General features: G+C 33.8%; 1 protein-coding gene across 4 annotated transcripts in view; it reads right to left on the bottom strand.

Moving 5' to 3' along the window:
* Positions 1–27,672, bottom strand: part of LOC106672344 (KAT8 regulatory NSL complex subunit 1) — a 45,074-nt gene that overhangs the window by 8,844 nt on the left and 8,558 nt on the right. For 2 of the 4 annotated variants that reach the window (XM_014403698.2, XM_014403696.2), the window contains exons 3-4: positions 22,069–23,594; positions 28–198 (exon numbers count right to left, since the gene is read on the bottom strand). In XM_014403698.2, the coding sequence (XP_014259184.1) occupies positions 28–198; positions 22,069–23,195 (1,298 nt within the window). In that variant the 5' untranslated portion in view covers positions 23,196–23,594. Of the gene's footprint in view, positions 1–27; positions 199–22,068; positions 23,595–23,937; positions 24,339–27,672 lie in introns of those variants that run through there. The other 2 variants (XM_014403695.2, XM_014403699.2) reach the window with 2 other exon arrangements.

Here is a 27,672-nt window from a genome sequence, read left to right as displayed (position 1 = left end):
ATACATTATTTTACTAAATCTTATTACCTATTGTCAGATTCCAACTTGACAATCCCTTTTGCCACCCTAATTTGCCGCCTTATTTCATTCTGTTGGCGAATTCGGTATTCCAGATCTGCTATTTGGGATTGCAACCAGGTCCATCTTGATGCCAGATTTGCCCTCTCTTCAAGCCATCTCCAAAAACACCTTTTACTTCTGTAAAAAAAGTATGTCTATTTAACAAGCTAAAAAGAAAAAAGTGTACGATTACAGCTAATCATTAAAACCTACCACCTATAAAGACATACGTGGTCTTCAAATTTTCAGTTGTTTATTTTTATTTCATTTATTTATTTTAACATGAGGTTTCACAACAGCAGAGGTCATATCAACCCTTGGGGGTGTTGGTGGTTTTGAAAAAATGCCCATTTGAACGTATGTCAGGTTCAAATACGGGTCTGTTAGATTTGAACCAGGTACTTTTCTTTACCTTACAGAGATGAGTGCCGTGTCAATGCCTTAACTGTTGCACCCACCGATGCGCTCAGTGCATTCTTGTTATATTAATAATTAATACACAGGAATTAAATGGTATGAGGTAACAAAATACAACAAAATTTATTGTCAGTAATCTTGGTAACTCCTGCCCCAGCACACAAGAAAAGAAAATCTTTTGAAGATAATGTCTCTCTAAGGGTTTCACTATTTGTGCTAGATATTATGATTGTTGACAGGTAAAAAATGGTCAATACAATTATGAATCTTTATAGCAGAGAAATTTTGTTTAAAAAAAAAAAAAAATGAAATCTAAGAAAAACAACTGTGGACAGCCAATATATAAAGCTTAATAAAGGACATATCTTTGTATTGATAACTAAATCCTTCCTATTTTGTCAAGAAAGGACTAATGCTTTCAGGTTCTGAATTGAAATCAACAATATGGAGGGTAAATGTTCTGTCTGAATTAGATGATTGTTTTTGCAAATGATGAGAGTTGGAAAGCATGCTATTAGAGAAGGTGCTTCTGTTGCTAAAATAACAAACTTATTTGGAATCAATGAAGGTGGTACTGTAACAATTATAAGAAAAAGAGTTACATGGATGGAATGGAAATACATACTTGATTGATGAAGATACCCCACAATGACTGACAGTATTGAGGATAGGCCAGGAGTTAAAAGAAATTCATTGGTTGAATAATAAGCATTATAAACATCATACCAAATCTTATGAACTTATAACTTAAGGTATGTCTGATGACCAGCAGGCGGTTGAACTGGAGGGACCATACACTTTCCTGCTGGACCGTCAGTTCAAATTTAACTTAGCAGCATTTGGGCTCAATTCCAAGGACAATTCACACACAATCCATGTAGTTCTTAAATCCATTAACACTCTCGCTCATCTTTAAATACACTCTTATCCATTTACATACTGTTCACTCAGTGGAGCATTCAATCCTCTTCCATCAGAATGAGGACCCAGATATACTCGCTGCTGTGCTCAAGCATGATATATCAGGTGGCATATCCTCACAAATCTATATAGAGCCAAGGAGTAACATCCTTCAATTAGGTGGGACACATTGAGCTGTTGTGTGTCTCCACGTTGGACACATACATAGGCTTTGGCTCAAAAGTAAGTGTCCATGTGTCAACCATGCAGGGCCCATTCATTATTAGGTGAAGATTACTTTTCTTCTTTGAGTCAGGTCCTCCAGAGGGCCACAGACTGACATTGCTGTTGATATGTGAAAGCTTCTCTGCCAATGTGACACATGTATTTAATAGAATAATGTACTTAATTAATTTGATTATTTAACAGAATAATTTAAGTTAATAACTTTAATTCCCTAATTTCGTGGTCTGCTTGACCAATTAAACATTACAATTAATTAAGGTTTTTAGTTGAGATGAAAAAAAAGTTAATGGCACAAGAGGGATTCGAACCCACGACCTTCGGCTAGATACGCCGCTGCTCTACCACCTGAGCTATCGTGACCTCGATCCACTCGGACATCAACNGTCCGAGTGGATCGAGGTCACGATAGCTCAGGTGGTAGAGCAGCGGCGTATCCAGCCGAAGGTCGTGGGTTCGAATCCCTCTCGTGCCATTAACTTTTTTTTCATCTCAACTAAAAACCTTAATTAATTGTAAGTTAATAACTTTAACTTTACAGTTCGGGGAACACAAAAGCCTGATATACTTACAAATTTACTTTTTTTCAAAAACAACCAACACCCTAAGGATTCGAATAACCTCGTTAAAAAAAGAAAGGAAAAAAAAACAACCAAACTGTTTTGAAATCATGTACTTTTAATATACTTGTTTTTCAACCTAAAACTTATAAACCTACAGAACTTCAGCAAAATGCATCTGACAAAAGAAAGTTCCTCACCTAGTAGATCTGGCCTTAACACGTTCATAGCAAGACCTATTTCATTTGAATTGTTTATCAGGTGGATATTTTTGATCGATTTGAGAAAAATAAGAGCTTGATGACACTGGCGTGTATCCGCATGATGAAACCATCACTCATGTCTCCATTATGGCATAACAGTGAACATATTAAATAGAAATCTTATCATTTAACAATTCTATTGATGAATGTTTGTGACTTGTATTTTTAAAAAACAACCAGCATGCCAGACTTCTCTAAACTTTTTTTTCACGTTTTGGAAATCTGTAAATGATGGTTCTACTCACAGATTTGTGGTATCTGTGTACAATCCGGATTTCAAGCATTAAACCCTATTTTCGTTGCTTGCCATACATTGGTGAACTATAGGAAAACAAACGTAGGTAAAATTCTTAAACAAAGTTTTAGAGTAGCTTTTAGAGGTACTTTCCTCTCAAAAGATACAAAAAGTGAATCTACATACTTATAATTGATCTGAGTACTTTAGATTGGAAGGATTGTATATTGGAAGGCTAAGCGGTTCCCCATAGTTTTATTGCGTATATCCAAATCGGTTGTAGTACCGTTTTGCAGATTGTAAGTTTGTTTTTTGACGTTAGGTTGGATCCTATAAGTTTGTAGAGTAGATCATCGTTTCAGTCATGTATGCTGATCCTCTTAGTTAAGCGTGGAAGGTGGAACTAAGGTAGCAAACAGTCGGATTTGGGGATAGGAACATTATTGAAAATTTTGAGAGATTTGCTTCCATGTGTAAATGCGACGTAGATGCACTTGCATTCATTCATCTAAATTCTCCATTATCTACACCAGACTGTCTCTACATTTTTTCTGAAACAACTATAGGATCGGGGTTAGAGGATATCACAGCTGTGCCACCGACAAAAGATGCAAGGAGGGTTCATACATATGTACCATAAAGGGTATAGAGGAATGGTCTTCACCATTCCACTTCCCCCGTGATACTCCCATGGCCATAGTTATTTGGAGTTTTGGTGTTATCTGTTTGTTGTCAGACCCTGCAGAATTAAGTAGAGGTATGGTATGGAAGAACACACTTTAATTTGTACAGGAGACTTTTTTTTTTTTTTACGAGGGTTTGCAACAGCAAAGGTCATATAAACCCTCAGGGGGCCATGAAAAAAAGCCCATTTGTAAGTATGTCGGGTTCGAATGCAGAGCCGATGGACTCGAACCCGGGACCTTTACCTTACAGTGATGAGCGCCGTGTCTACGCCTAAACCGTTGCGGCCACCGACGCCCCCCAGGAGACCCTTGTACCACATCAAGAAAAGCTCCTATCAAATACACTTTTCAAGGAAGGAAATATGGTATACAACACTTGCTAGACAGAGGAATGGAGGAGTTTTTAGAGATGAAAAAGGATGGCAAGGTGGTTGAGGTTGAGACACCCCAACCTCTGAACTTTTTTTCCGACACTTAAGGAGGCCAGGCCACAATGAAACTTGACCTGGCACTCATCAATGAAAGGTCTGGGCTGGGATCGAATCTTAGTTACCCTAAATTTGGTCCAATCCCTCTGAAAATGAGTTTCTTCAATGGAACAACACCGGCATACTAGGGGCTCAATTCGCACAAGTGTTGTGAGATTCCAAAAATGAGCCAGGAAGGCGTACAATAAGCTCTATAGAGCTCCAGAGTTCATGGGGGGGAACTCCTCCAGTTGAAAAANGCACTCAGAAGGGATATAGCGAACCTAAGATAGAAATGTTAGAGCTTGAAATGACCTTAGCCATTAAAATGCCCTTAAAATTTAATAATAATAATAACAATTTATAGAGTATACTTTGAGTAAGTGTGGCAAATTGAGCTTATTATATTAAATAATTTCATTCCATTCAATTCCCTAATTTTGTGGTCCGCTTGACCAATTAAATCATTACAATTAATTAAAGTTTTTAGTTGAGATGAAAAAAAGTTAATGGCACGAGAGGGATTCGAACCCACGACCTTCGGCTAGATACGCCTGCTCTACCACCTGAGCTATCATGACCTCGATCCACTCGGACATCAACTTCCTATCTCAACCCCACCTTATGAATTTTCCCTCCTTTTGCCATTTTTCAAATGTCGTGTAATCGGTGTATTTTACATTTACAAAGTCAATTGATTATTATTTCATCTCAACTAAAAACCTTAATTAATTGATATGAAATAATAATCAAATGACTTTGTAAATGTAAAATAGCATCGCTTGGATTTTTTTATTCAACAAAATCCTATATTATAATAGAACCAAAAGAAAATATTTTACTTAGTATAAAATAAACTGATGATGGGGCAAAAACCTCGACGTCATAAAGGAATTAAGTAAACTTAATTCAACGCCTACCGCCGAAATTGTTTCCTTACCTTGTTAATTTTATATTTTTGATGTAGACAGGCTATGCGGATTTGGCATATCCTGTTTACCCAAATTAGCGCGTGTCATATGACGTAATTTTTTCAGGAGAATTTTTTTGTAATTTTTCAAAATATTTTTCCTGATATCGCAAGGCGAAATAACGTTGAAATCGAAGAATAAAAAACGTTTTGTGCACGTTGGGGCATTTTGGGAAATGACCACTGCACACGAAATGGGTTTAAATAGAAACACGGATTTAAAATAATAGAACAATGAATTCAACAAATATTTTCAATATCATGCATTAGATTCTGCAAATAAATAAACGAGACAATTTTCAGCCAGCGCTACTTCCGGTCAAAACGATGGAAATAAGAAATAACATAACGCGCAATAATATTCGTGTCTGAGTAACGCGTAAAACAGGCTACACTGGTCGACTCAGTTTCAACAGACTTACCAGTACGTAAAAATTGATGGAAAATTGTGCATCAGATTTTAACCAGAATGATTCTCGCTCAATAAAACAAAAATACTGTGAAATAAATGAAAAATGTAGCCTGGACCACGTGGAATATAGAGACCACGTGGGGGGCCTGGAGTCAATCAATATTCCAGAGACCTTGAGATAAGCCCACAGTGCGTATCAGGCTGTCAATTTGACACTCCATACGTAAAAATATATAACATACAAAATATATGATATGATAAAAATATAAGATGGCCAATATTTTTTTTAAATAGTTATTCAGATATCGTGAGATGCGGTCGGGTGTGAAATTGTATTCCACATTCTAAATGTAATTGTTAACTGTAAACATTGTTTGTAAATCCCAGGCCCTGAAGATGATCTCAATAAAAGATCGAAACGTTGGCACGATAAAGAAAATGTTTTTCTGAAACCTACATCACACCCGACCGCATCTCACGATATCTGAATAACTATCATTAACGGTCACTAATCTCTACACATTTTTTAAAAAATTTAATTTCATTCACATGAAATATTAAACCAAATTTAAAGAAGTATACTAATTAATAAATGTAATTAAAAATTAAGTTTTTTTAAAGGTAAAAACCTTATAGAACATTCGATTGAGTTGTATTTTAATTGTGAAGTACTATTTTTTTTCTTATTAAGCTCTTTATATTCAACAAACGGAGGATACGATGGAATTTAGCTGTTGGACTTTATCCTCTAGAAACATAGGAATATTCATGATTAGAACAAAGGACAAGCACTTCCCCTGAAGAAGTTTCTGTTCGCAGTGAAAAACGTAATGAGCCTTATAAATAAATATATATATATTTATAAGGCTCATTACATTTTTTTCACTGCAAACAGAAACTTATATATACGTATGTAGACAAATACAACCGCTAAGAAATATCTTTTGACAATATGTAAGGAAAAATGGTTATGTTCTTTGTAGGGAATAATATGTATTACTAATAATAAAAATGGATTGAACACGATATTCAGTAATTCACGCGGTCTATTATTGCAAAATTTAGAGAATATGGAATAATGAATAGATAGCACCCAGCAACCGAGAGAATGCGCGTTAAGCCGGGAGAGTACACTTACTCTTTTTCTCAAATATTTAAGATCATCTCAATAGCCAATTTCACAACAGAATATTTAAATATCTCCTTTATGTAAACTGTTGTATACTAATTATTCTAAGTAATAAATTCTCAGAAATATGTATTTGTTTATTATAATTTTACACCTTTGACTTAAAAGACTATAAATAGTAATTCTTGGTGTTTAGTTGCTGACGTTGAAATTTCATAATCTCAGGTTACATTTTTTATAGTTTTTCGAGATTGAGGTGACTTGCATTTGTTACAGTATCTATTTAATTTTACATGTTTTGGGAAGAAACACCCCCTAAACTATAAATATGTACGTAAAAATAAGTCTTGTTTCCCGAAACATGTAAAATTAAATAAATACATGCTGTAATAAGTGTAAATTACATCATTATTATGTTTACATCTTTAGCTTGAAAAACTACCTAAAATAGTGCAACATGAGAAAAATATTAATGATTTAAATGAATTAAAAAAAAAAGTTTTTACGGGGGTATTTCAACTACGAGATCATATCAGAAAAAAACTCACAAACAACTTTTTTTTAACAGCTATCCGTATTTCAAGCATTTAAATTTACTAAATTATTGCAATATTTAAGTTAATGAAAAAAAGGTTTATGAGTAAAAATATCCTTTGCAACTGTTGAATCCGTTGAACTGATATACACCCTCCATTGTAAGTATTTTTTATTAATTTGTACAGTTAGTTGAGTATTGGGATAGAATTCAGGGCCGCTGGATTTGAACCCGGGAGGGAACGTAACCTTGATGTCGTCGCGTCAGGCACAACGCTTTAACCGTAGCGGCCATCGATGCCCCCCCCCAAACAAAAGAATTATTACTTTTAACAGTTTAATGTTATATAACTACTGCCTTAGTACACAATTAACTGGTAAGCTAATAAATTAATAATGAATACAGATTCGTGGAATAACCAAAACTGTAATTAATAATTTTATTAAAATTTAAAATAAATCATTATTGAAATATTATGTACCTAGATTTTGAGCCTGTATGGATTTGTGAGCTGGAATGGCCGAATTGCCTTATACAACCCAGGCAGGGGTATTATATCTGAGCAGCCAAGTTAAAACAACTTGAACGGTTTTAGGTAACCATTTTAAATCGTTCTGTCACTTTCGTGCCAAAACTTAAAAAGGATTTTATCTAAATTGCAATACAGCAAATCCAAAGAAATTCATACGGGAGAAGACCAAACAATACAAACTTGACCGATTGCAGGGTTTAAATGCCAAATTATTTACTATATTAAAGAAAACAGATTTAGGCCTGTTCACTCGAAGACGATCGGCATGAAAGATCGGTATCGAGGAGACCGATGTAAAGTAAAGTAGGGGGACATTCAGATGGGGAGGACTTGCAGGTGACCGCGGTATGAGATACGGCTTTTTAGTCGCTTGGGATGATGGGTCACTTGATACTTTTTCTGTATTAAGACGACTGACGGGAGATTGCCGCAGCATTGTGTCATTCACAAAGTTTCATACTGTATCGAGCAGACCGCACCGCCCGACTCTTTGTTTTCATACGCTTCCTTTGAAACTGAAAAAAAAAAAAAAAAATAGAAGTGACATTTTTGATAACGACAAACGAATTTTATTAGTTCAAACATATCCCACGCTTTGGAACAACAGTGACAACGATTATTCAGATGAAGTTAAAAAAGAAAATGCATGGCGAAATGTGAGTAGGTAACCCACATTACTCTACTTTTTACTTGTTTTCCTCTAATTAAATGCCAAAGTCATCTTCTAACTCATCTATTATAAAAATACGACAGACTGATACATCTAGGTCTGTGTTTAAAGAGGTGGAGAGGATCGAGAAGGAAAGTAGAGGAGGCGACTTAATCTAGTCGCCAGGAGAGTCCCTTGGATACTTTTTGTATCTCAAACCGATCGCCTCCATGTGAACCGGGCCTATGAGAGCGCGTATGTTATGATACCGGTATGAGATACAGAGAGGCGACTTCCTGGTGACTAAATTCAGTAGTCTCCCACCCATCTTTTCTCTATCATCTCCTAAGCAGTTTAAAGACCCAGATGTTTGATTTCTATAATGTTCGAGTTAGAAGCTATCTATTTTATTTAATTAGACGACAAGCAAGTGAGTAATGTGGTCTCACCCACCTTTCGTCACGCATTTTCTTTTCTAACTTTTAACCGCACAATCACGGTCATTGTTGTCCGAAAGCATGGGATATATTTGAACAAATGAATAATGAAAATAGTTGTCGTTATCAAAAATGTAACTTCTATTTTTTAAAAGTTGGTTATAGTTTAAAACAGCGATCCGCTCGATACAAAATGAACTGTGAATGACACAACGCTGCGGCAATCTCCCGTCAGTCGCCTTAATACAGAAAAAGTATCAAGTGACCCATCATCCCAAGCGACTAAAAAGCCGTATCTCATACCGGTCGCCTTCCATTCTCCTTGTCTGAATGACGGGGTTTGTTTTCATTCTCCTTGATTTCTGGTCTCTCATACCGATCGTCTTCGTGTGAACCAGGCCTTGGGTGACCCAATTTTTTTTTAGAAAATTGAATTATGCCAAACTGTTCTATCAGCTTAAACATTATATTTTCTGGGATTTTTCCAGTACGTTAAACCACAGACGAAACCGAAGAACGGAGCATGTGATGTGAACGCAGCATAAAGTTGCCACGATTTCAGCGTTATCCTCCAACAATGTATTACGTATGTGTAATGTAATTTTTCAGGGTATGGTATACTGCGCCCTTTAAGAGCTATTGACTCCTACGTATGTGTAAGTTTACTGACATTATTTTTGTATTATTATTAATATTTTATATTAATTATAATTATCTGAAAGAAAAAGAATCAACGGCACATTTCACAGGATCGGTATCCAGTTATCCGGTAAGGCAAGATGTTTAAAACTCAGCCATAAGCTATCAGCCGGTAAGCCAAATTTTAATTACAAAAACCTGACTATTTCTGTTTTATTCTGGTAACACGTTTTAATTTGGAAGTCAATTTATTACTACACGTAACATATGCTCTCTTCGTTACTTAAGCCAACACCATTTGTCATTTGGTTGGTTAGGACCATGTTTTACAGTGTATATTACCGCTTGTACTTTTTGAGCAACTTGGCCGATTGAGCACATATACTTTTTTTGAAGCAAAATATGATGAAAATTTCCAATAAAGGACGTTGAAAATCGTAGCAATTGATATTAAAAATTATCAAAATAAAATTCAATACATTTATAAAACGTAATACTGGAACTTGCTTAAAATATTACGGTAATTATAATCCGACAGAACGCGAGTGTAATTTTTACGAAAAAATTGAATTCTAAAATTTTATTCCTTGTTTGAAAAGAAATCGCAAATTAAATATGAAATATAATAGTTACCCATTTCATGACCGTCTACCTTCGCTGCACGAACATAACAATCTACAAAAAAAGAAATAATGAGAATATTGATTGAGCTGGTGCTGTTCTTTGATTTATTAATTCTCGGGTAGAAATCCAATTTCAGATATAGATGATCTATAAATATCTTACAACTTTTTAAAAGAAGTACAAATTACCACTTCAAATTTTATTTAATGAATATGCATTATTATTATTTTGAATTCGATTGATAATTACTACGCCACGGATTGAAGTATTACCAAACAATATTTCCATTTTATCATTATAGTTTAAAGGCCAATATTTGGAAAAACCCGATCGAATATAATATTACAGCGATAAAAAAAACCTGTATTTGCAACAAGTTAAACACACCAATTAATCAATATATTTATATATATAATTTCCTGTAGGTTCCAGATTAGGGTTTTTACACCAAAGAAAATTTAATAAAGTTTGCCCCAAATTGTCCATATTAACACAACAATCCGTTTGTTTTTGCAAATTTATATCTCAGATTTGAAAGCCTAATATTCAAAGAAGGAAAATTAAATTCCTCATTAGTACGAATGATTTTTGTAGTAAATTAGCATGTTATTTTAATAGTAGAAGTTTTTCTGTGGTAAAGTATCTTAAAAATATAATAAATTACCTAAGATAATGTGCAATTTTACCAAAAGCAATTTTAGGCAGAAAACTGAAGTTAAGAAAGAGAGCAAAGGAATTGTAATTTTTGTCACATTTGGTACAGTTCCAAACTAGCTCTGAGAATTTATATTCTACGCTGTAGCATTAAGTTTAAACGATTTATCACGCTAGAACACCTAACTGGTCGAGCGCTTTGCCCTCCGAATAGAGTCAAGGTCGTTTGCGTACAGTACATTTTGATTTTTTTGTATATTTATGCTGCCGTTAACAGAAAATGATTGACCAGATGTTTGATGTTGTAAAGTGAATGATCGAAAACAGGGAGCACAATGAATGTGTCAACCTAGCGATCGATCGGGGAACGCTCTAACTTCAGAGCGTAGTATGTTTACTGGTACTGATCTTACGTAAATAAAAATCTATTACCCTATAACATCCGTAACTTATTGGGAATTATAAAATTATTTCAAAATTCACTTTATGCCTTTTAAATTCAATGATATACTAAAGAATTATTAATTAATTAATGAGTACAAAAAAACTGCATATTTTTGCACTACTACACTTATTTATCTTGTGTTTCTATAATTTTTCGATATTAATTCTTCTTATATATCATTAATATATAACAAATATATCTACCATAATTGAATATATTCCTGTAAATCTCCCCCCCCCCCAAATCCATAGCTATCCTGTAACAATTGTTTGACATGGTAATACACTGACTAATTGCATCACTTAGCATTAAAATAAATCGATATAGTGCACACTATCAAAATTAGTCTAACTACATTTCATCTTATTGTATGAAAATTCCAATTATGAGAATGTTATGAACATATAATTAATTGAATTATCATTTAACAGAGAGCATTTTTATCCTTTCAGTTAAAAGCTGACATCAACTGAAGGTCTCATGAAACTAACTAACGGTTGAGATGACTCCAGAGATTAAAGCAATAATTTTTTAAAGATTAGTTAATCCTGCAGTTAAAAGATAACGGAAAACAAGTTTTTTTTTAAACTTGTTTATATAAAAAAAAAATTATACCATTAAATTTTTTGTTGTCATAAATTCTTTTAGAATTGATTGTACAAAACAGAAGGGGGAAAAATCATCATTATTCTTTTTTTCAAAACTGTATTTTAAATAGGTCAAAATATAGAGATAAAATAAAAATCTCTACAATGGGATGACGTTTTCGCACTAGCCAGTTCAGGTCAGTAGTTCATTTTATACTAGTTAAATCTTGTCTGAGTGACCAAATTGCTTCTTTCAATTAATTAATCTTTTTATGTAAGGTTTTGGTTGAAACGAAAAAGCTGGCGTTACGAGCGGGATTGGAACCCACTGTTTTAGCGAAGGTCGTGGGTTCGAATCCCGCTCGTGAGCTAGCTTTTTCGTTTCAACCAAAACCTTACATAAAAAGATTAATTAATTTTATACTAGGTTGAAGCAAATGGCCAGCTGCGCTCATCCAGAGTTGGAATAAATAATTTTGTATTGACTTGTTCGTTATTTGAATAGATGATACTCTATATCGTGTAAATAATCTATGGGTCAGCGGGGTCATATTTGTCATTTTCGTATGCCCAGCATCGGTGGTGGTAGAATGTCGGTTTTTTTTTTTTTCTGGTCAGTCAGTTTAAAAGAAATATTTAAAATAACAGGTCCTACCGGGTTTGAATCGATAATATTTTATGTAAAACAGGGTGGAAATCTAACAAATTTTATTGACAATTTATGGAAGGCCCATTCACAAAATACTGAAATCTAGGGTAAAATTTATAAGACAAATTGGGTTAAGCCAATATGTTATTGTAATTATTAATTTGGAAAATGAATACGTTTGTACTTCAAGTGAAACACGTACAAACAACGAATGTACCTACTATTTTACTGACTTTACAATGTCTCTTAATTTTATGTATTATCTTTTCCAGGGGAGAATACAACCGAAGAATTCTATTCTCTCTTTTTAAATCGGCCACAGTGATAAGTCATTGCCGTTTTCCATTGCTGTTTTCTTTTCGAGTTACTCTATTAAATCAGGTATAATCAAATTGCATTTTTTAAAACTAACTTGATTTTTGCATTTTCCTAGGTCGTGGCATTACATAAATCAGGCTTATAAGAAAAATGCTTGGTCGGAAGATTAAAACAACGCTAATATAACTTTTAACAGAAAATAGTAAACGAATTAATGCCATAGTTAAAACTATTTTCACGTGACGTCAAATGCAACTGTTAAAAAACTAACTGTAATTTATGGAGTAACCCCTAAGAATTCAATCCAAAAACATAATGGGAAATACATTATATATATTAAAATATCGTTACTGTGCCGATTTTGGCATGTATTTTTCTAAATAAACTTAAAATAATTCAGTTCTTTTTGTATGCGTTTTAATAATTGAAATAAACACCCTACCTTTTAAAACTGGTCTTCAAAAAGATAATAAAATAAAAATAATCCATAATGGAATAATTAATAAATAAAAATAGTGGAAAAATAAAAATATAAAATTGATTTTCGTACTAAAATAACAAAGGCATCTGAGTAGAATCCCCCCAGAAGTTATTCACTTGTAATAGTTTAAGTACTTTCCAGCCGTCTACATTGACCTCAAAATAAACTACGAAAGCGGTTGAACAATTTCTGTCATGAAGTAAACAGAAATCAAAACTACCTGAGGCGGCCAAAATGGGAACAACGAAAAAGGATGGTAGTGGAAAATGATTAGGGGGAAAAAGAGAGAAAAAATAGAAGGACATTATGACCCCTCCACAGGAAGAACGAAGTCCGGCCCAACTTAGTTCTAGGCCATAGGACGGATTATTTACCACCCCTGACTTCCTTCTGACAGGATATGCTGCATAAGTCGTTCACCCAGGAAGACTATTTTTTTAGTTATTCAGATATCGTGAGATGCGGTCGGGTGTGATGTAGGTTTCAGAAAAACATTTTCTTTATCGTGCCAACGTTTCGATCTTTTATTGAGANTGATCTCAATAAAAGATCGAAACGTTGGCACGATAAAGAAAATGTTTTTCTGAAACCTACATCACACCCGACCGCATCTCACGATATCTGAATAACTATCGATTAACGGTCACTAATCTCTACACACTATTTTTTTAGTTCAAATTTTGTCAACCTGATAATTGTATAAATATAATATACGAATTATTAAGTTGATAAGGGATTTATTGAATTGCTCCAAGAAAATAAATTTTCATTTTTCAGAACTTCAATAAATCACCTACGTGCGGACGGAAGATCTTACCTGTGGTCGTTATTTTTTAAAGACTGTAAAATTTGAAATGTACAGGTTAAAACTTGACTTCCCAATCTAGAAAGTAAACAATAAATTGCTTTTGTATTAAGTTTCGGGAATGCAAGAGAAAAAAGAAATAAATCTAAGTTACATCCGCATCGGTTTGAGTCAAATTTTAAGTTGTACATATTATACGTTAATTTTTTAATGAGTAATGTGTAATGGAAATGAGCAACAGTCACATGAACCTGTATAACACAGGTTAAATAACAAATTTGATGATCATATTATGTTATCAGTTATCACTTAACAATTATATCACCAACAAATTGTTGTAATTAAATGTAAATGCTAATTTAATAAAGCAATTAACGACACTAAATGGCAATGATATTGTTTTGATAATTAATGTCTTTCAAAAATCGTGTTCTTTTGACATGTACATATGAAAAATAAAATCCCTAGAAATATCATTACAGGAAAAAAATCTGCATGTAAAACTGGATAAAGTACGTGTAGAATGTTTGCATTCTGATGAGCTTTTTATTGCTCCAAATCCGGATTACTGCAAAACAGTATGTAAGTAGGACCGTCCTTTCCTGATCTAAACTAATGTTGACTGTTGAATATTATTTTTTAAACCAATTTGTCGGGGATCGGGATGCCGTCACAAAGGAGTGAATGTTATAAACTTTTACGTCAAACTTTTGACTTTTAAACAGTCTTCTTCAGGGCTCTACAGACAATTACAACAATTTAAGCTTAAAATAACAATTAATTAAGAGAAGTGATTTACACGTTATATTGTCATAAAAAATTTGATTACAATAAAACATTTTTAAACCTCTAACAAAACTTTAAAAACAATCGTTGACAGTAATTAAACCTTTAATAAAATTAAAATTACAAAACGTTTGCATCTCATAGTTCTTTTCAAATGAAAATAAATATAGCTCATAATCAATCTCATTGACAGAACACTAAAGTTAAGAGGAGTCTTTTCACAAGGATAATGAGGAAAAGATCAATGTCATGCTAAAAAGTAATGGTCATCACACAGCACTTATTAATAAGTGGATTTCTCAAAGAAAAGGACATGTTAAAACATTAACAGCAAGAATTTTGAATGGAGATTTTCTCCTATTACTAATATTAGTGATGTTTCTAAAAAAATTAAGTCTCTTATAGAAAATAAACTAAGTAATTGTTTTTAAATTCTATAATACAATTGGAAGGAAAATATTTTCAAAACTAAAATGTAAAGATCCGCCTCAAAAAAATACCAAATAATTGTATATTCCAACCCTTGTAAAAACTGCCCCCTGATGAATTATGGTCAGACAAAACATTAACTACGTAACACCGGTATGATGGTTCTGACATGGTGGGTAGACCAAGCAACAACTTTGTCAAAACATCACCGTGACATACATTTTGATGAAGTGAAGGTTGTTGACACTAAAGAAGATATTAATTCAGTAAATTTTAGAAGCGACATTAACAATCTTAGCGTCATCTACAGTGATTTGATTTAGTCATCCTTTAATGTTAACTGTGTCAATCCTGATTCAAGTTACTACTGGTTACTTTTTTATTTTTTGAAGAAACAATTTAGACGTTTTTAATTTTATTAAAGGCTTTAATTTTGTCAACTATTGTTTTTTAAGTTTTGGTAGTGGTTTAAAAAATGTTTTATTGTAATCAAATTTATTTATAATATAACGACTTCTCTTAATTAATTTATGTATTGTATGCCTAATTGTTATTGTAAGCCAAAATTGTTGTAATAGTCTGTAGAGCCTTGAAGAAAACGTTAATAAAGGTCGAAAACTTGGTTGGCGTAGAAGTTACAATAGTAATGTGATCGCATCCCTGATTCTCAACAAATTGGTGATATCTAGACGGTCGATTCATCATCTTACGTTAGTTGATTTTTAAAGGCAATAAAAATTTAAATACACGGTTTAAACCGATTTCCCAACCTACAAAAAGTAAACTATAAATAATATAAAAACTATTTTTTTAAAAGTTAGTAGGTATATGTTACTGTCAAATTAGGGACGCGAGCGAGAAAGCGCTTTTGTATCAGGTTCCTGTAATACAATAAATAAAATTACACACCAATAACAAATTAGTAGTAGTTTTTTGTACTGAGTAATGAGTAACAAATAATGAGCAACTGTTACACACCCTACAATAAATTGATGAACATATGTTATCAGTTATCACATCAGTTTTATCACCAACATATTGTGGTAATTAAATAGTAAATGTTAATTAGAATTGTATAATTAGAAATGGTTTTGTTTTATACTGATAATTTAGGCCTTCCAAAAATCGTGTTTTTAATAAAAATATCTACAATTAAAGGACAGCACTTTGATTGTACATACTCATTGTGACATGTGCATATAAAATCCAGAAATGCCTAGAAATAATATTTTTAAAAAAGTATAAAACTAGGATCCTTGTATATTGCGATAAGATTTTAGTACTCGAAATCCGGATTACTGCAAAACCCGTATGTGAGTAGAACTCCTTTTTATTATATTTTTATTTGAAGATTATGACAGAATTAACTTTTCTATTATCATCATATGTATGAATTTAGATATTTCAACACTTTATAGTTATTTATGCCAAAGATGGGATATAACTTGATAATTTCAGACGAATCCAGATCTAAACTATTGATGTTACGATAAAACTTGCGTACAGAATTACTGATTTAATTTAATTCCACCAAAATAGATACCGCTGATTTTTTGACCATGATTGTTCCACTGATTGCCAGATAACCCTAAGCTTCTAATAAAAACTTTTGTTAACATTAGTTTTCATCATATTATTGAATTGTTACTAGAATTAATTTCTGCTAAGAGTGACAAAATTCCTTTAATAATAAAATTTCAGTTATTCATTTGATTTTATGAAATGTGTATTCATAATAGTAAGAATATGAAAACTTTACAATGTTTAACTGCAAAACGAAATCCCACAAACGGTTTAGGTTACTTGAATTCATCTACTATGCGATGATAATTTACTGTCAACTAATTTCTTTCAGCATTGATTGATTCTCTTTTGAAAGTAGATAGAACGATATAGGGTTGTAGTGGACTAAATCCGGCTTGTATACGTAATATAATTGTATTTTGGCGTAATTTAATTTTTTCTATTGGCCCAGACTGTCAATCGGTAAACGAGGTGAACGGCCTCTCACGAGGTGAGGGAGAGTATCACTGCGAAGGAGAGAGTGCGATAAGGAAACTCTAGGTCAAATCAATAATAGCGAAATCTATTGGAACAGAATGTGCAAGAAGAATGCATTTTTTTTCCTTTTCAAATGTGAAAAATGATTACGTCCGCTCAGTACCAGCAAGTCAAAAGGGCCAACAACTTAGGCGAATGAGGGTTGAAGAGCTAAACAGGAGTTGGAAAGAGAGGTTGTGTACCGGGGCCCAAGCCGGCAACACCGATCATACACAACCCACCACGTTGCCAGTTCCTGCAAGCCCCACTACAACAAAAAAAAACCTTTTTCTGTTTTCCTCTGAACCAGCAATTTTTAAAAACTCAATTAGCGAATTTATTTTGGCAGATTGACTCCAATCAAATTGACATCATTGTTTTCACCATAAAAATGTTTTTCATAATCTGAACTATGGTAAACTGAATTTTTTTAATAGAAAATTGAGAAGAGTAAATAATTAAGAGAATAAATAAAATGTGAAGGTAGGTAACAGTAGGAATGTGGATAATAAACATTTTAATTTACTTCGATTAGAAACCTAATACATTTATTGTTGGCTTATAACAAGTTACTTGTTGTAGGAACAGCAAAAAAGGCATAGAGCAGTCATTAATTTTCTGCTAGTTTAAAATACCTATGCATATATTCACAATTTGGAACGATAATTAGGACTAGGACGAGGGATTATATCGAGCACCAAAGTTTAATGGATAACCCTCTTCGACCAGTTTGCCAGTTTCTATCTACATACCTATAAAAGTAATAAAGCAAAAACAAAAAGAGCATCGTTTTAAATATAAATTAACCTTTTAAAGCATAAATATTTCAAAATATCGAACGATTCTTGAAATGATACGATTCAATACGTTGTAAAGAACATGACCCCCGTCCTGTTTTAAAGGTTTAAACCAGAAAAATTAATTTTAATAAATCATTAAAATCTGACATGGACGCTGCTAATTAACTGATAAAACGATCTCGAGTGATAGTAGTTCAAAAGTATTTTTAAATGTATAATGTTCCACTCGTTTTATATTGTGTGATAGGTAAAAATGGGGCCACAGAAACTAATTATTTTATTCTTGAGGTTTAAGTGCCTGCATTACAAACATCAGGATTTTTGCTCTTTAATTAAATTTATTATTCACTAGTATTAAATGGAGAATAATTCGTAAGACGATACCTTTCAAAATGCAAATCTTCTGCTAAAAAATACGTTCATTCATTTGGTGTTTTTTGTACCCATCCAAAATTGTATTTTTCCTCATATAATTCCTCATATAATCAAAAAAATATTATCGTAACTTAATCAATTTATTTTTGTTTGGCAGCAACATTCGTTTTTCAATTTAGAATGAAGATTAAGGAACAAGTTTTTTTAAAAAATATTCATTATATTTAAACAGCCATTTTTATTAATTGATTTTTTAATTTGAAGAAATATATACCCCCACTTCCAAACTCACTTACAAAGGCGGAAACTTGAAACTTACTAAACAGAAAAATAAAACGATTTTCCGATTTTTAATGATGAACAGAATACAATATAGTTCATGGAGCCCACCAAGTTGTCAAATTTGATTAACTAACATAGGTTTATATATTTAAAAGCATAGTTAAAGTTTTATGCATTTGAAATATGTTTTCAGTAGAAAGATAAACTGTACGACTTTTGTATTTTCAACCTCAGCTAAAAATCAATTATAGCTGTAACAACTTTATAAATAATGGTTTTATTTTAAGGGCAAAATAAAAGCGGGTCTTAGATGAATTTGCTACAACAGAAAATCATTTTGAAACTGTAACTTTTGTTTACGGATTGTCACGTTGAAACATTAAACAAAGTACATTTTCTGTTATGTAGTAGTTTCCTCTGAGTTTTAACAAATTTATAATTGTACAAGAAATGATCCTGCGATCACTCAAATTAAATATCTCAACCATTATTTGGTGTTTAAATTAATTGCCTGGAATTTATTTTAAGGCTTTCAGTATAATTTAACAATAATTTATACTAGTTTCAATCTTATGAATACAACTAAATGTTAATAAATTGTATTTGACATTTCGTCAAGTTTAGGGATTATATTTTGTACTTGTTTCGAAAATTGATTATTAAAATTCGAATTAGAAAACATGAGTAAAACAAATAGATACAATTTTACACAGCGGCAACATTTCAAACTACTTTAATTAATTAAGGTTTTTAGTTGTGGTAAAATTGAATCATACTAACTGGTCAAGCGGACCACGAAAATTAGTGAATTTAAAACTACCTAAGTTTATGTACTACAAGGGACGCACAAACTGATTTTTTAATGATTTTAAATGTTTATAAAACAAAATTATCGCTAAACAAAACTGACTGAGAGAAAACTACTAATAAATTGTTTAATTTTTGTCATGGGAAAGTATTACACTCAAGTTGAAATTAATATTGATTATAAAGTGCATTCATAAGAGTAAACGAACCCAGAAGATGTACTTTTTTTTTCGCTGGACGTTGCAATTCATAAAACGAGATAAAATATGAGTTAGTAGTGAACCTACAGAAAACCCGGACAGTAGAGTTATGAAAAATATTATTTAATATAATTACATAATATTATAAATTGTACTCAGTTTCTACTGTTAACCAGACTACTGCTTAACCGTTCCACTTCATTAACTTCCAGGTCAATGTTAAATTACATACAAAGAGAGTTGACACTGTCTGGCATAACGGAATAGTCTACAGGCTGTTAGAATATAGTTTCCCAACATATGTTGTTAGGATCCTTTCGCGTTGTTCTTAACAACGCTACGTCTTCTCCTTTCAAAGTTGTTGCTGGGGTCCCTCAAGGGTCTATACTAGGGCCAACACTTTTTTCTATATTCTTAAATGCCCTCCCTACACTAGATAAATCAAACTGCAAGTTGGCCCTTTACGCTGACGACATCGTAATATATTGTTCCTCCTGGAGACAGACTGCTATAGCAAACAATTTGAACTTGGCTTTACAAAAAATAGTACGATTCTGCCACAGATGGAAGTTAATGTTAAACACAGTAAAAACAGAATCGATATTCTTTACAAGGCGGCGACCCTCTCTCGATAAACAAATCATGCTTGACGGGGTAAACATACCGTGGATCCCACAGGTAAAATACCTAGGGGTGACACTGGACCACAAACTGAATTTCACTGAACATGTTAACTCGTTGATAAAGAGAGGCAAAATAATGATTAAGACTCTTTTCCCCCTTTTAAGTCGAGAATCATCTTTGAGCGTAGCAAATAAGTTAGCTATTTACAAAGTGATAGTGAAACCAATAATATTGTACGCATGCCCTGCTTGGAGCTACACAAGCATGACTAACATCAAGAGGCTACAAATAATACAAAACAAGTTTTTAAGACTAGCCACCTCGTCCCCACGTTACACAAGGCTCACAGACCTGCATGCTTTAGTTCAAATGCCATGGATTAAGGAGGAATTAAAACTCACGACCCAAAAATTTTTTTCTCAAAAAGCCTACAGCGAAAACTCCGTATGTGCTTCAATCGGCACATATGATTGTCTCAGATCTTGGAAGCACAGGAGAATAAAACATATTTTATCCTCCTGAATCTCAACCTTCTCACTTATTTAACTGTTACTTAATAACTTATGAAAATATTTAACCACTAACCTACTGATTTGTTAATTTATTATACTGTTAACTTGTTAATTTGTCAATTTGTTATTAATTTGTTAAACTAACTTATTTATAATTATTTAAACTAACTTATTTATTTATTTATTTTAAACTAAATATTCATGTACTATATTAGACCAACTTACTAAATACTTACTACATATTTTTGCTGACATTTGTTATAACTGTTATTCTTATTTAAATTAATAATCAGTTCTTCCAGTTTTTGAACAATTCTGTAACGACTTGTTAACGCAAAGGATTTGCTAAAGTAAAAGTTAATGGGTTTTTCGTGAACATTTTCCCATCAATATCGACAATAATGTTTTTCAGGAGGTATGGTACACAAATGGAGATATGCTAAAGAGGATGCATAGGGCCCCGCCACTTTCCCTCAAAAACACATATGTATGCAAATTTCTTATTGTTAGAAAATATCTTGTCAGACAAATAAATAATAATAATAACAAAGAGAGTTAGTTACCGGTTGAAACGCATGAAATTAGCTATCAAGAATTTAATAGAAGTTCCTTTGTATGACTCAAATCAAACCGCCTTTATTTATAAATATGAACTAACTCCACGCTATCAACATGTATATTGTTAATATAGTTATGCTAATAACACGTATTAATATTGTTAATATATCCACTAATTTGATATACCATTAACAACAATAATCAACTAGTGAGAAATAAGTTATTTTTAATTTAATTGTATAGATGGTGATATAAACCTCCCTCGATTTTTTGCGATTGTAGTATCAGTAGTGCTTACATTCAAATCGATACGTCCAGTTTGCGGAATAAAGCGTTTAATTAAATATTTTTTTGCGGAAATCTATTTTTATTTTTAAGGAATAAGTTTGTATTAAGTCCAACAATGAACATTTCAATATTTGTATATACAACTGTTTCTGTCAATGTCAGACATCAAATTGTCACGGCCAAACGACGCTTATCTTTGTTTGTTTTAAATTATAACAAGAACGGATGGTAAACAATCTATAGTAGTACGATATAAACGTAAGAAAGTAGAAAGAGTTCGTTACAACTGAAATTGTCGTTTATATTTTATTAATTATTATTATATTGTTTTAAGGTGTTGGTTTGTTGCAGGTTAGTTGTATTACACCAGTAAAATGTCAACATCAAAACTGATAAAATATTTTCTAGTTTAATTATAAAGAAAATATCATTCGGTTTTAGAATGTTAAAGGTGGGTTGATTTCGTCTTAATTGGTATGCATGTTTTTCCCCGAAAAAAGGGTGTGGTTCCTTACTCGTAAACCATTCTGTGACAACTCACGACAATATGACAAAAAACAATGAGTAACACAAAAATTGTTATACTCTTAGATGTAGCTAAATAAGAGAAAATTGAGTAGGGGTGATGATGGAGATTAATAGAAAAAAGATAAGGATCTCTTTTACTCACATGGATAGAGACTGTTGATGCTGGTTGTTGTAGGTAACATTTTCATCGGCGCTTTCACCTCCGGAGCTTGTCTCCGTAGCTTCAGAGTCGATGTCACGGTCCGCCTTCTCCAGCTGGGTGAACAATTCTCCGGAGACGGTTTCCATCTCCCGTTGGATTTCCGGTTTGTAGGGAGGCAAGACGGAGCCCGGGAGCGAGGAGCGGAGGCCGTTCGACGTCGTTATCAGGTTGCTAGACGAAGAGCCTGAACCGAAGTATTTGAAATGCTTGGCGGAGCCTTTGGCGACGTTGGTCGCCTGCTGGTTGGCGGCGTGGTCCATCTGCCTCATGAAGAGTGACATGGACGAGAGCGGGACTGGCTTGGAATCCGATCTCCCCCTGTTGGCTTGCTCCAGGATGTTCGTCGTGTACTCTATTATCCCAGTTATCTCTTCCGCGGTATGCTTGCCCAAAGTCCTCGCCTCGATTTTTTTAAGCCTCCTCTCCAAGAAAGCGCACTTCCTTGTGACGAGGAAATACTTTTTCCTCGCCTCATCAATCTTTTCGTCTATCAGGGCCTCCTTGTTTACTGCGACGAGGCTCTCATCGACGCACATGTTCATGACGTCGACGTCGAAGAGGTCCTTTTCGAATTCGAAATCACTCGTACCTTGAATGGCCTCGAGGATCTCCTCGACTTGGCCCATGTCCGTCGAACTTAACTCTTCGCTGTTCCCGACGACGAGGCTTTTCAGCATGTCCGCCTCGCCTGATTTATCCTCGGCCTCTTTGTCAGGTTTCACCATACCCATCGCCAACGGTTCTTCATAACCGCTATTCATCGTGAATCCTATATTCGGGTCCGAATATTCTCCATCGTGCTGCTGCTGCTGATGATGGTTCAACAATAAGAATTCGTTTTTCAGATTTTTCGCTATGCCATTTATCGAGTATGTCGTGGGTTTGGGGGAGGTCGTCGAAAGGCCGTTCATACCATTCGCGACATCAGCCCTCTTCAACTGGTGCTCCTTCAGGGACAACGACACGGACGAAGCGAATTTGAAATTTTGGGACTGGGCCGTTTCCGTCAACGCCGGGGCCATGACAACCACATTTGGACGCCTCGCCGAGGCCTCTCTCAATCCCATTCATTCATGGGTTCGTCAAAGAAATTACGTCTTTTTTCCTTTTTCGCTCGGGCACGGTGTCCTCAGTCTCCGCTCATTCCGCCCAACGGACAAAATACACCATAATCGACGGTACCGAGAGAATACGTCTCACCACGTGTCGTTTTTTAAAATACTGGTTACTAAAATGAACTAAAATCGAGACTTCAAACGCACTGAACACACTTTATCACTAATTATATCCACTATCACAATAATTAACGAGAAATAAAAATGTATCACATCAAACGAAACGACAGGATGACGATTTTTCCAAAATAGGTGCGTGTCTACACGGAGACGCTGTTCGAGCAACGTTCGCGGACCGACTGAATTCCAACTCGGCCCTCGCCGCTCCCGCTCCACTCCACTTCTATCCCACTGCGAACAAAAATAGTCACTTATTTAAAATTTCATTATAACAAATGCATACAATCTGACTCTCAGACAAGCTCAGAAGCGATAGCAATGGAATAAACAAAGGGTCGACCATTTAACATAAAAAAGAAGAAGAAAAAAAGAGCGCAACGTGCTCGCGAATTAGAAAATCTGCTCAATTAAACTAGATCCATTCGTAAACGGACAAAATTAACGGGCGCATCGTTTTCGTTAGCGCCAAAAGGAAAGAAACGCATTGCATCACTTGAGCCAACATTTATTTTACAGTCACTCTTATTTTCATTTTGATTTACACCACTAATATAAATAAATGTTCAGTCCTTACCGAAGAATCTTCACACTTTTTTTGTTTGAAAAAAATCAAACGAACTTGTTGGTTGAGATCACAGCCGGTTTCTAATAATAAAACTCGTGTTAAAATAATTGTTGAAGTGAAGTCGCAATGGCGGACGTCTACCCGAGTCGCAACATCTCGCCGAGGAGGCAAAACAACGATCACTCACACCGATTCCGCTGGTCATTTAGGCTTCTTTATTATCCCGAAACGAAGGGAGTTTATTGACAAATAAGCACAGTTTTCGGAAAAACTCCCGATTCGGATAACCCGGGCCTCTTTCCCCCTTTTATCGGGTTTTGTTTTGGAAAAACTCTCACTCTTTTAATAGAATTAAAGTGCAAGGAAGGGAGGAGAGCTAGCTCGGCTTTTGACTCGGTTGTTACGGCCGGACCAATCGCGTCGGCCCGGGCCACCTTCGGACCCGATCCAGTCACCACTGAAAATACACTCACACCACACCTTTTAATTGCCAATTTCATTCTTGCTGGATAGAAAACCGTGGATCCAAATTTCAAAACTATTCCCCTGACTTTTGTCGACGAGAGAAACTCTATTTCGACAACTTGAACACGCGATATCAGATGTATACAAACAGCGGATACACGGAAGGACGATTGCCCAATGCCAACCGCGCTCCTTTTTAAACCTCTACAAACCTCAATCAGATTTCAATGTCAGCTGGTTCACCCGGAAATCAAATTTCTTGAAGAAAGTTATGTTTAGCTTGAATTCTACAAATAAAATATGTACCACATTGACAAATTGTGCAAAGAATGTAGTTGCCAAGTGTAGCATCACACGGCCAAATTCGTTTATACGAAGAAATTATTAAGAAATGTATTGACCTTGGGTACATTCGATTGTGCCAAATAAGGTATTAGGTCACATAAATATAGAAACTCCCAACTTCATTCCAAGCTTTCGTTTATGTTTACAAATAAACGAAATTTGGCATGAAGTTATGATTATCCACAACCAATTATACGAAGAAAGTTAACAGTTTGAACAGTGAAGTGATTCGGAATCGAATCACAGTGTCCTTTCCAATGGTATGAAATACATAGCAGAAAAACAATTGGAATTAACCAAGGCATTTTAGAAAACTTGTGACTGAAAGCAAATACTAAAGCACCTGTTTATAAACCCAGTCGTTGATAATAAGTTTAAATAACAGTCTCAGATTCGCTCATTAAATGAGTCCAAATAATTTAAAAAGTAATGTACAATGATCACAGCGTCATTGTGGTATCTCAAGAACATGTACATAAACATGGATTTAACCATACCAGTAGTACCCAAACTTCTAAACCACCAATTACAAAATTATGTAAGTGAAAAGGGTTTTATTATTTTTTTCAATTGTGTAATCACAGACAATGTAGAGAGGTTACTTATGGTCTTATCTTGTAGAAAACTGAATATCATAATATGTACGTTATACGTTTAAAACCAAGCAATGAATCATTCTCAAAATTGTTGTTTTTTTAGGATGAAACCGATGGGTTCATTGCAATTATCACTCTAAGAAACATATCAAGTTTATGTTTTTATACAGAAAGAATTGCTAAGCAATAATTAGGAATGAAACAATTTATAAACAAAGCTCCTCAGTTATACCTTACTGCTCCCCCACACCAATTCAAAAGGTATGATTCATCATTCTGAATATTGGGAAGCCAACCAGATTAACTGCTATTAAATAAATAAATCATATAAAATAATACCAATATAATGTAATATAAGCTAATATTCCACAAAAATTACCAGTGTAGGGCCTATGGCCCATCCTGTTATATTAAATATAAATTGTATTAAAATAATTATGCATAGTATTATTTTATACTAGCATACAAATAGATGTTCTCAGACGATATGCTTATATGAATACAAGCATTTAAAGTGTAGGTGGGCTCGACGTTTCTCAAAATGCTGGATTGACAGAACAATAAATACAGAGGTCTTACAAACATTGATCAAAAAGTTATAAACAGTAAAAGATTAAGAAGTGTAAAGAGGAATACTTTTACGTTATACACCACAATGAGAAATACTTGTCATTAATTACTTGTCACATCATACAGAGAAAAATGGAAAGCAAGTGGGGGGGGGGATAAATGAAGTGCATGCTGGCTACTCAGACAATGTTACCATCAACTACAGTTCAGTTATCCCTGATTCAGGTAAATAAGGTTGTGTAAATGTTACGGCCAAATTGTTAAAAGCTGTGATTTCTTTATGGAGTTCTGTGTGGTGTGCGGTGTCTGAGTATAGACAAACCCGACATTTTAAATGGTGAAAACCAGAAACATTTCTGACAGACTATTGCAGTGAAGAACGGTGGATAACCAGAAACGACCAAACTACAGATTGCTAAGGACAAGGCAAACCAAGAAAAAACTGGAAAAAAGCAAGTACCTAGATCTGTGATCATCCTGTTTTATGTACAGTAGAGGGTTAATTAGATCAGTTTCATCATCTCAACATTCATAAGGTTCATCACTTTCCAAACCTACCAAGGGACCATGGAGTACACATTAATGCTAGTAGAACATAAAAGTTAGCTTCATCATTATTGTTTTCTTTTAATTGATTGATTCGGAAAAATAATGAATTGCTTCAACCATTTAGAAACTTTATCACCCGTAACCAAAATTGTTTTTCTAACTTTATAACTATATTAACTGGCTAATATGGAAAATATTGATCAAAAATAATTAAAAATAATATGATACTAAAGAAAAAGTAGGCTTACACATTTCAGAATGCACGTTTAACAAGGAATCCATGTTTTTTAGTTGGTCCTTGTTTAATAACAATTTTTAACAATTAATTTTTCAAGGACACCTATAGTTGACACCACTGGTTTATTGATGGCACACCCCAACCAACTAATGCAAGAAATCGCTCAGCCAACTGCTCCTCCCAGATCACAAAGACAATTGGAAATAAGACTCTCTGACCTTATACTATCCTAAACTCGTATCTATTACAGTTAAATAATTAATTATTGAAAGCTGTTGTTACCAAATTTATCAATAATCATATTAAGTGAGGAATGCAGCTGAGTGTTTGTCTTCAGTACATGTTTCAAGTCATATTTTATCATTGGCATTCTCGACACGTCACACAAGAATGGCACAATTACACAGAAGACAAACACTTTGAGTGAGTAGAAATACTTTGATTGAATATATAAAAAATATATTTTGCATTGTATAAATTCACATTTTTCCACATCCTACATTTATTTGTTAAATTTAACAATGTTTGTAAATACCAGGCCATGAAGATGTTCTCAATAAAGATTGAAACGTTGGCACAATAAAGAAAATGTTTTTCTAAAACCTACATCACACCAGACCACATCTCACGATTTCCAAATAATCATATTTTATATTTAATGTGTGGTGTTTAGTGACCATTAGTTAATGATTATTTGAGATCATGAGATGCGGTCTGGTGTGATGTAGGTTTAGAAAAATATTTTCTTTATCGTGCCAACGTTTCGATCTTTATTGAGATCAAAACGTTGGCATGATAAGGAAAATGTTTTTCTAAACCTGTCACACCAGGCCACATCTCACTATCTCAAAATAATAATTTATTAATTAATTATTCAGAAATCGTGAGATTCGGTCTGATGTGATGTAGGTGTCAGAAAAACATTTTCTTTATCGTGCCAACGTTTCGATTTACATTCCACACATCAAATATTTCTCACAT

This window comes from Cimex lectularius, unplaced genomic scaffold (assembly GCF_000648675.2).
Source record: "Cimex lectularius strain Harlan isolate CLEC.00 unplaced genomic scaffold, Clec_2.1 scaffold222, whole genome shotgun sequence".
Taxonomy (NCBI): domain Eukaryota; kingdom Metazoa; phylum Arthropoda; class Insecta; order Hemiptera; family Cimicidae; genus Cimex; species Cimex lectularius.
The sequence above is the reverse complement of the archived record's forward strand: the minus strand, read 5'-3'. Positions and strand labels throughout refer to the sequence as shown.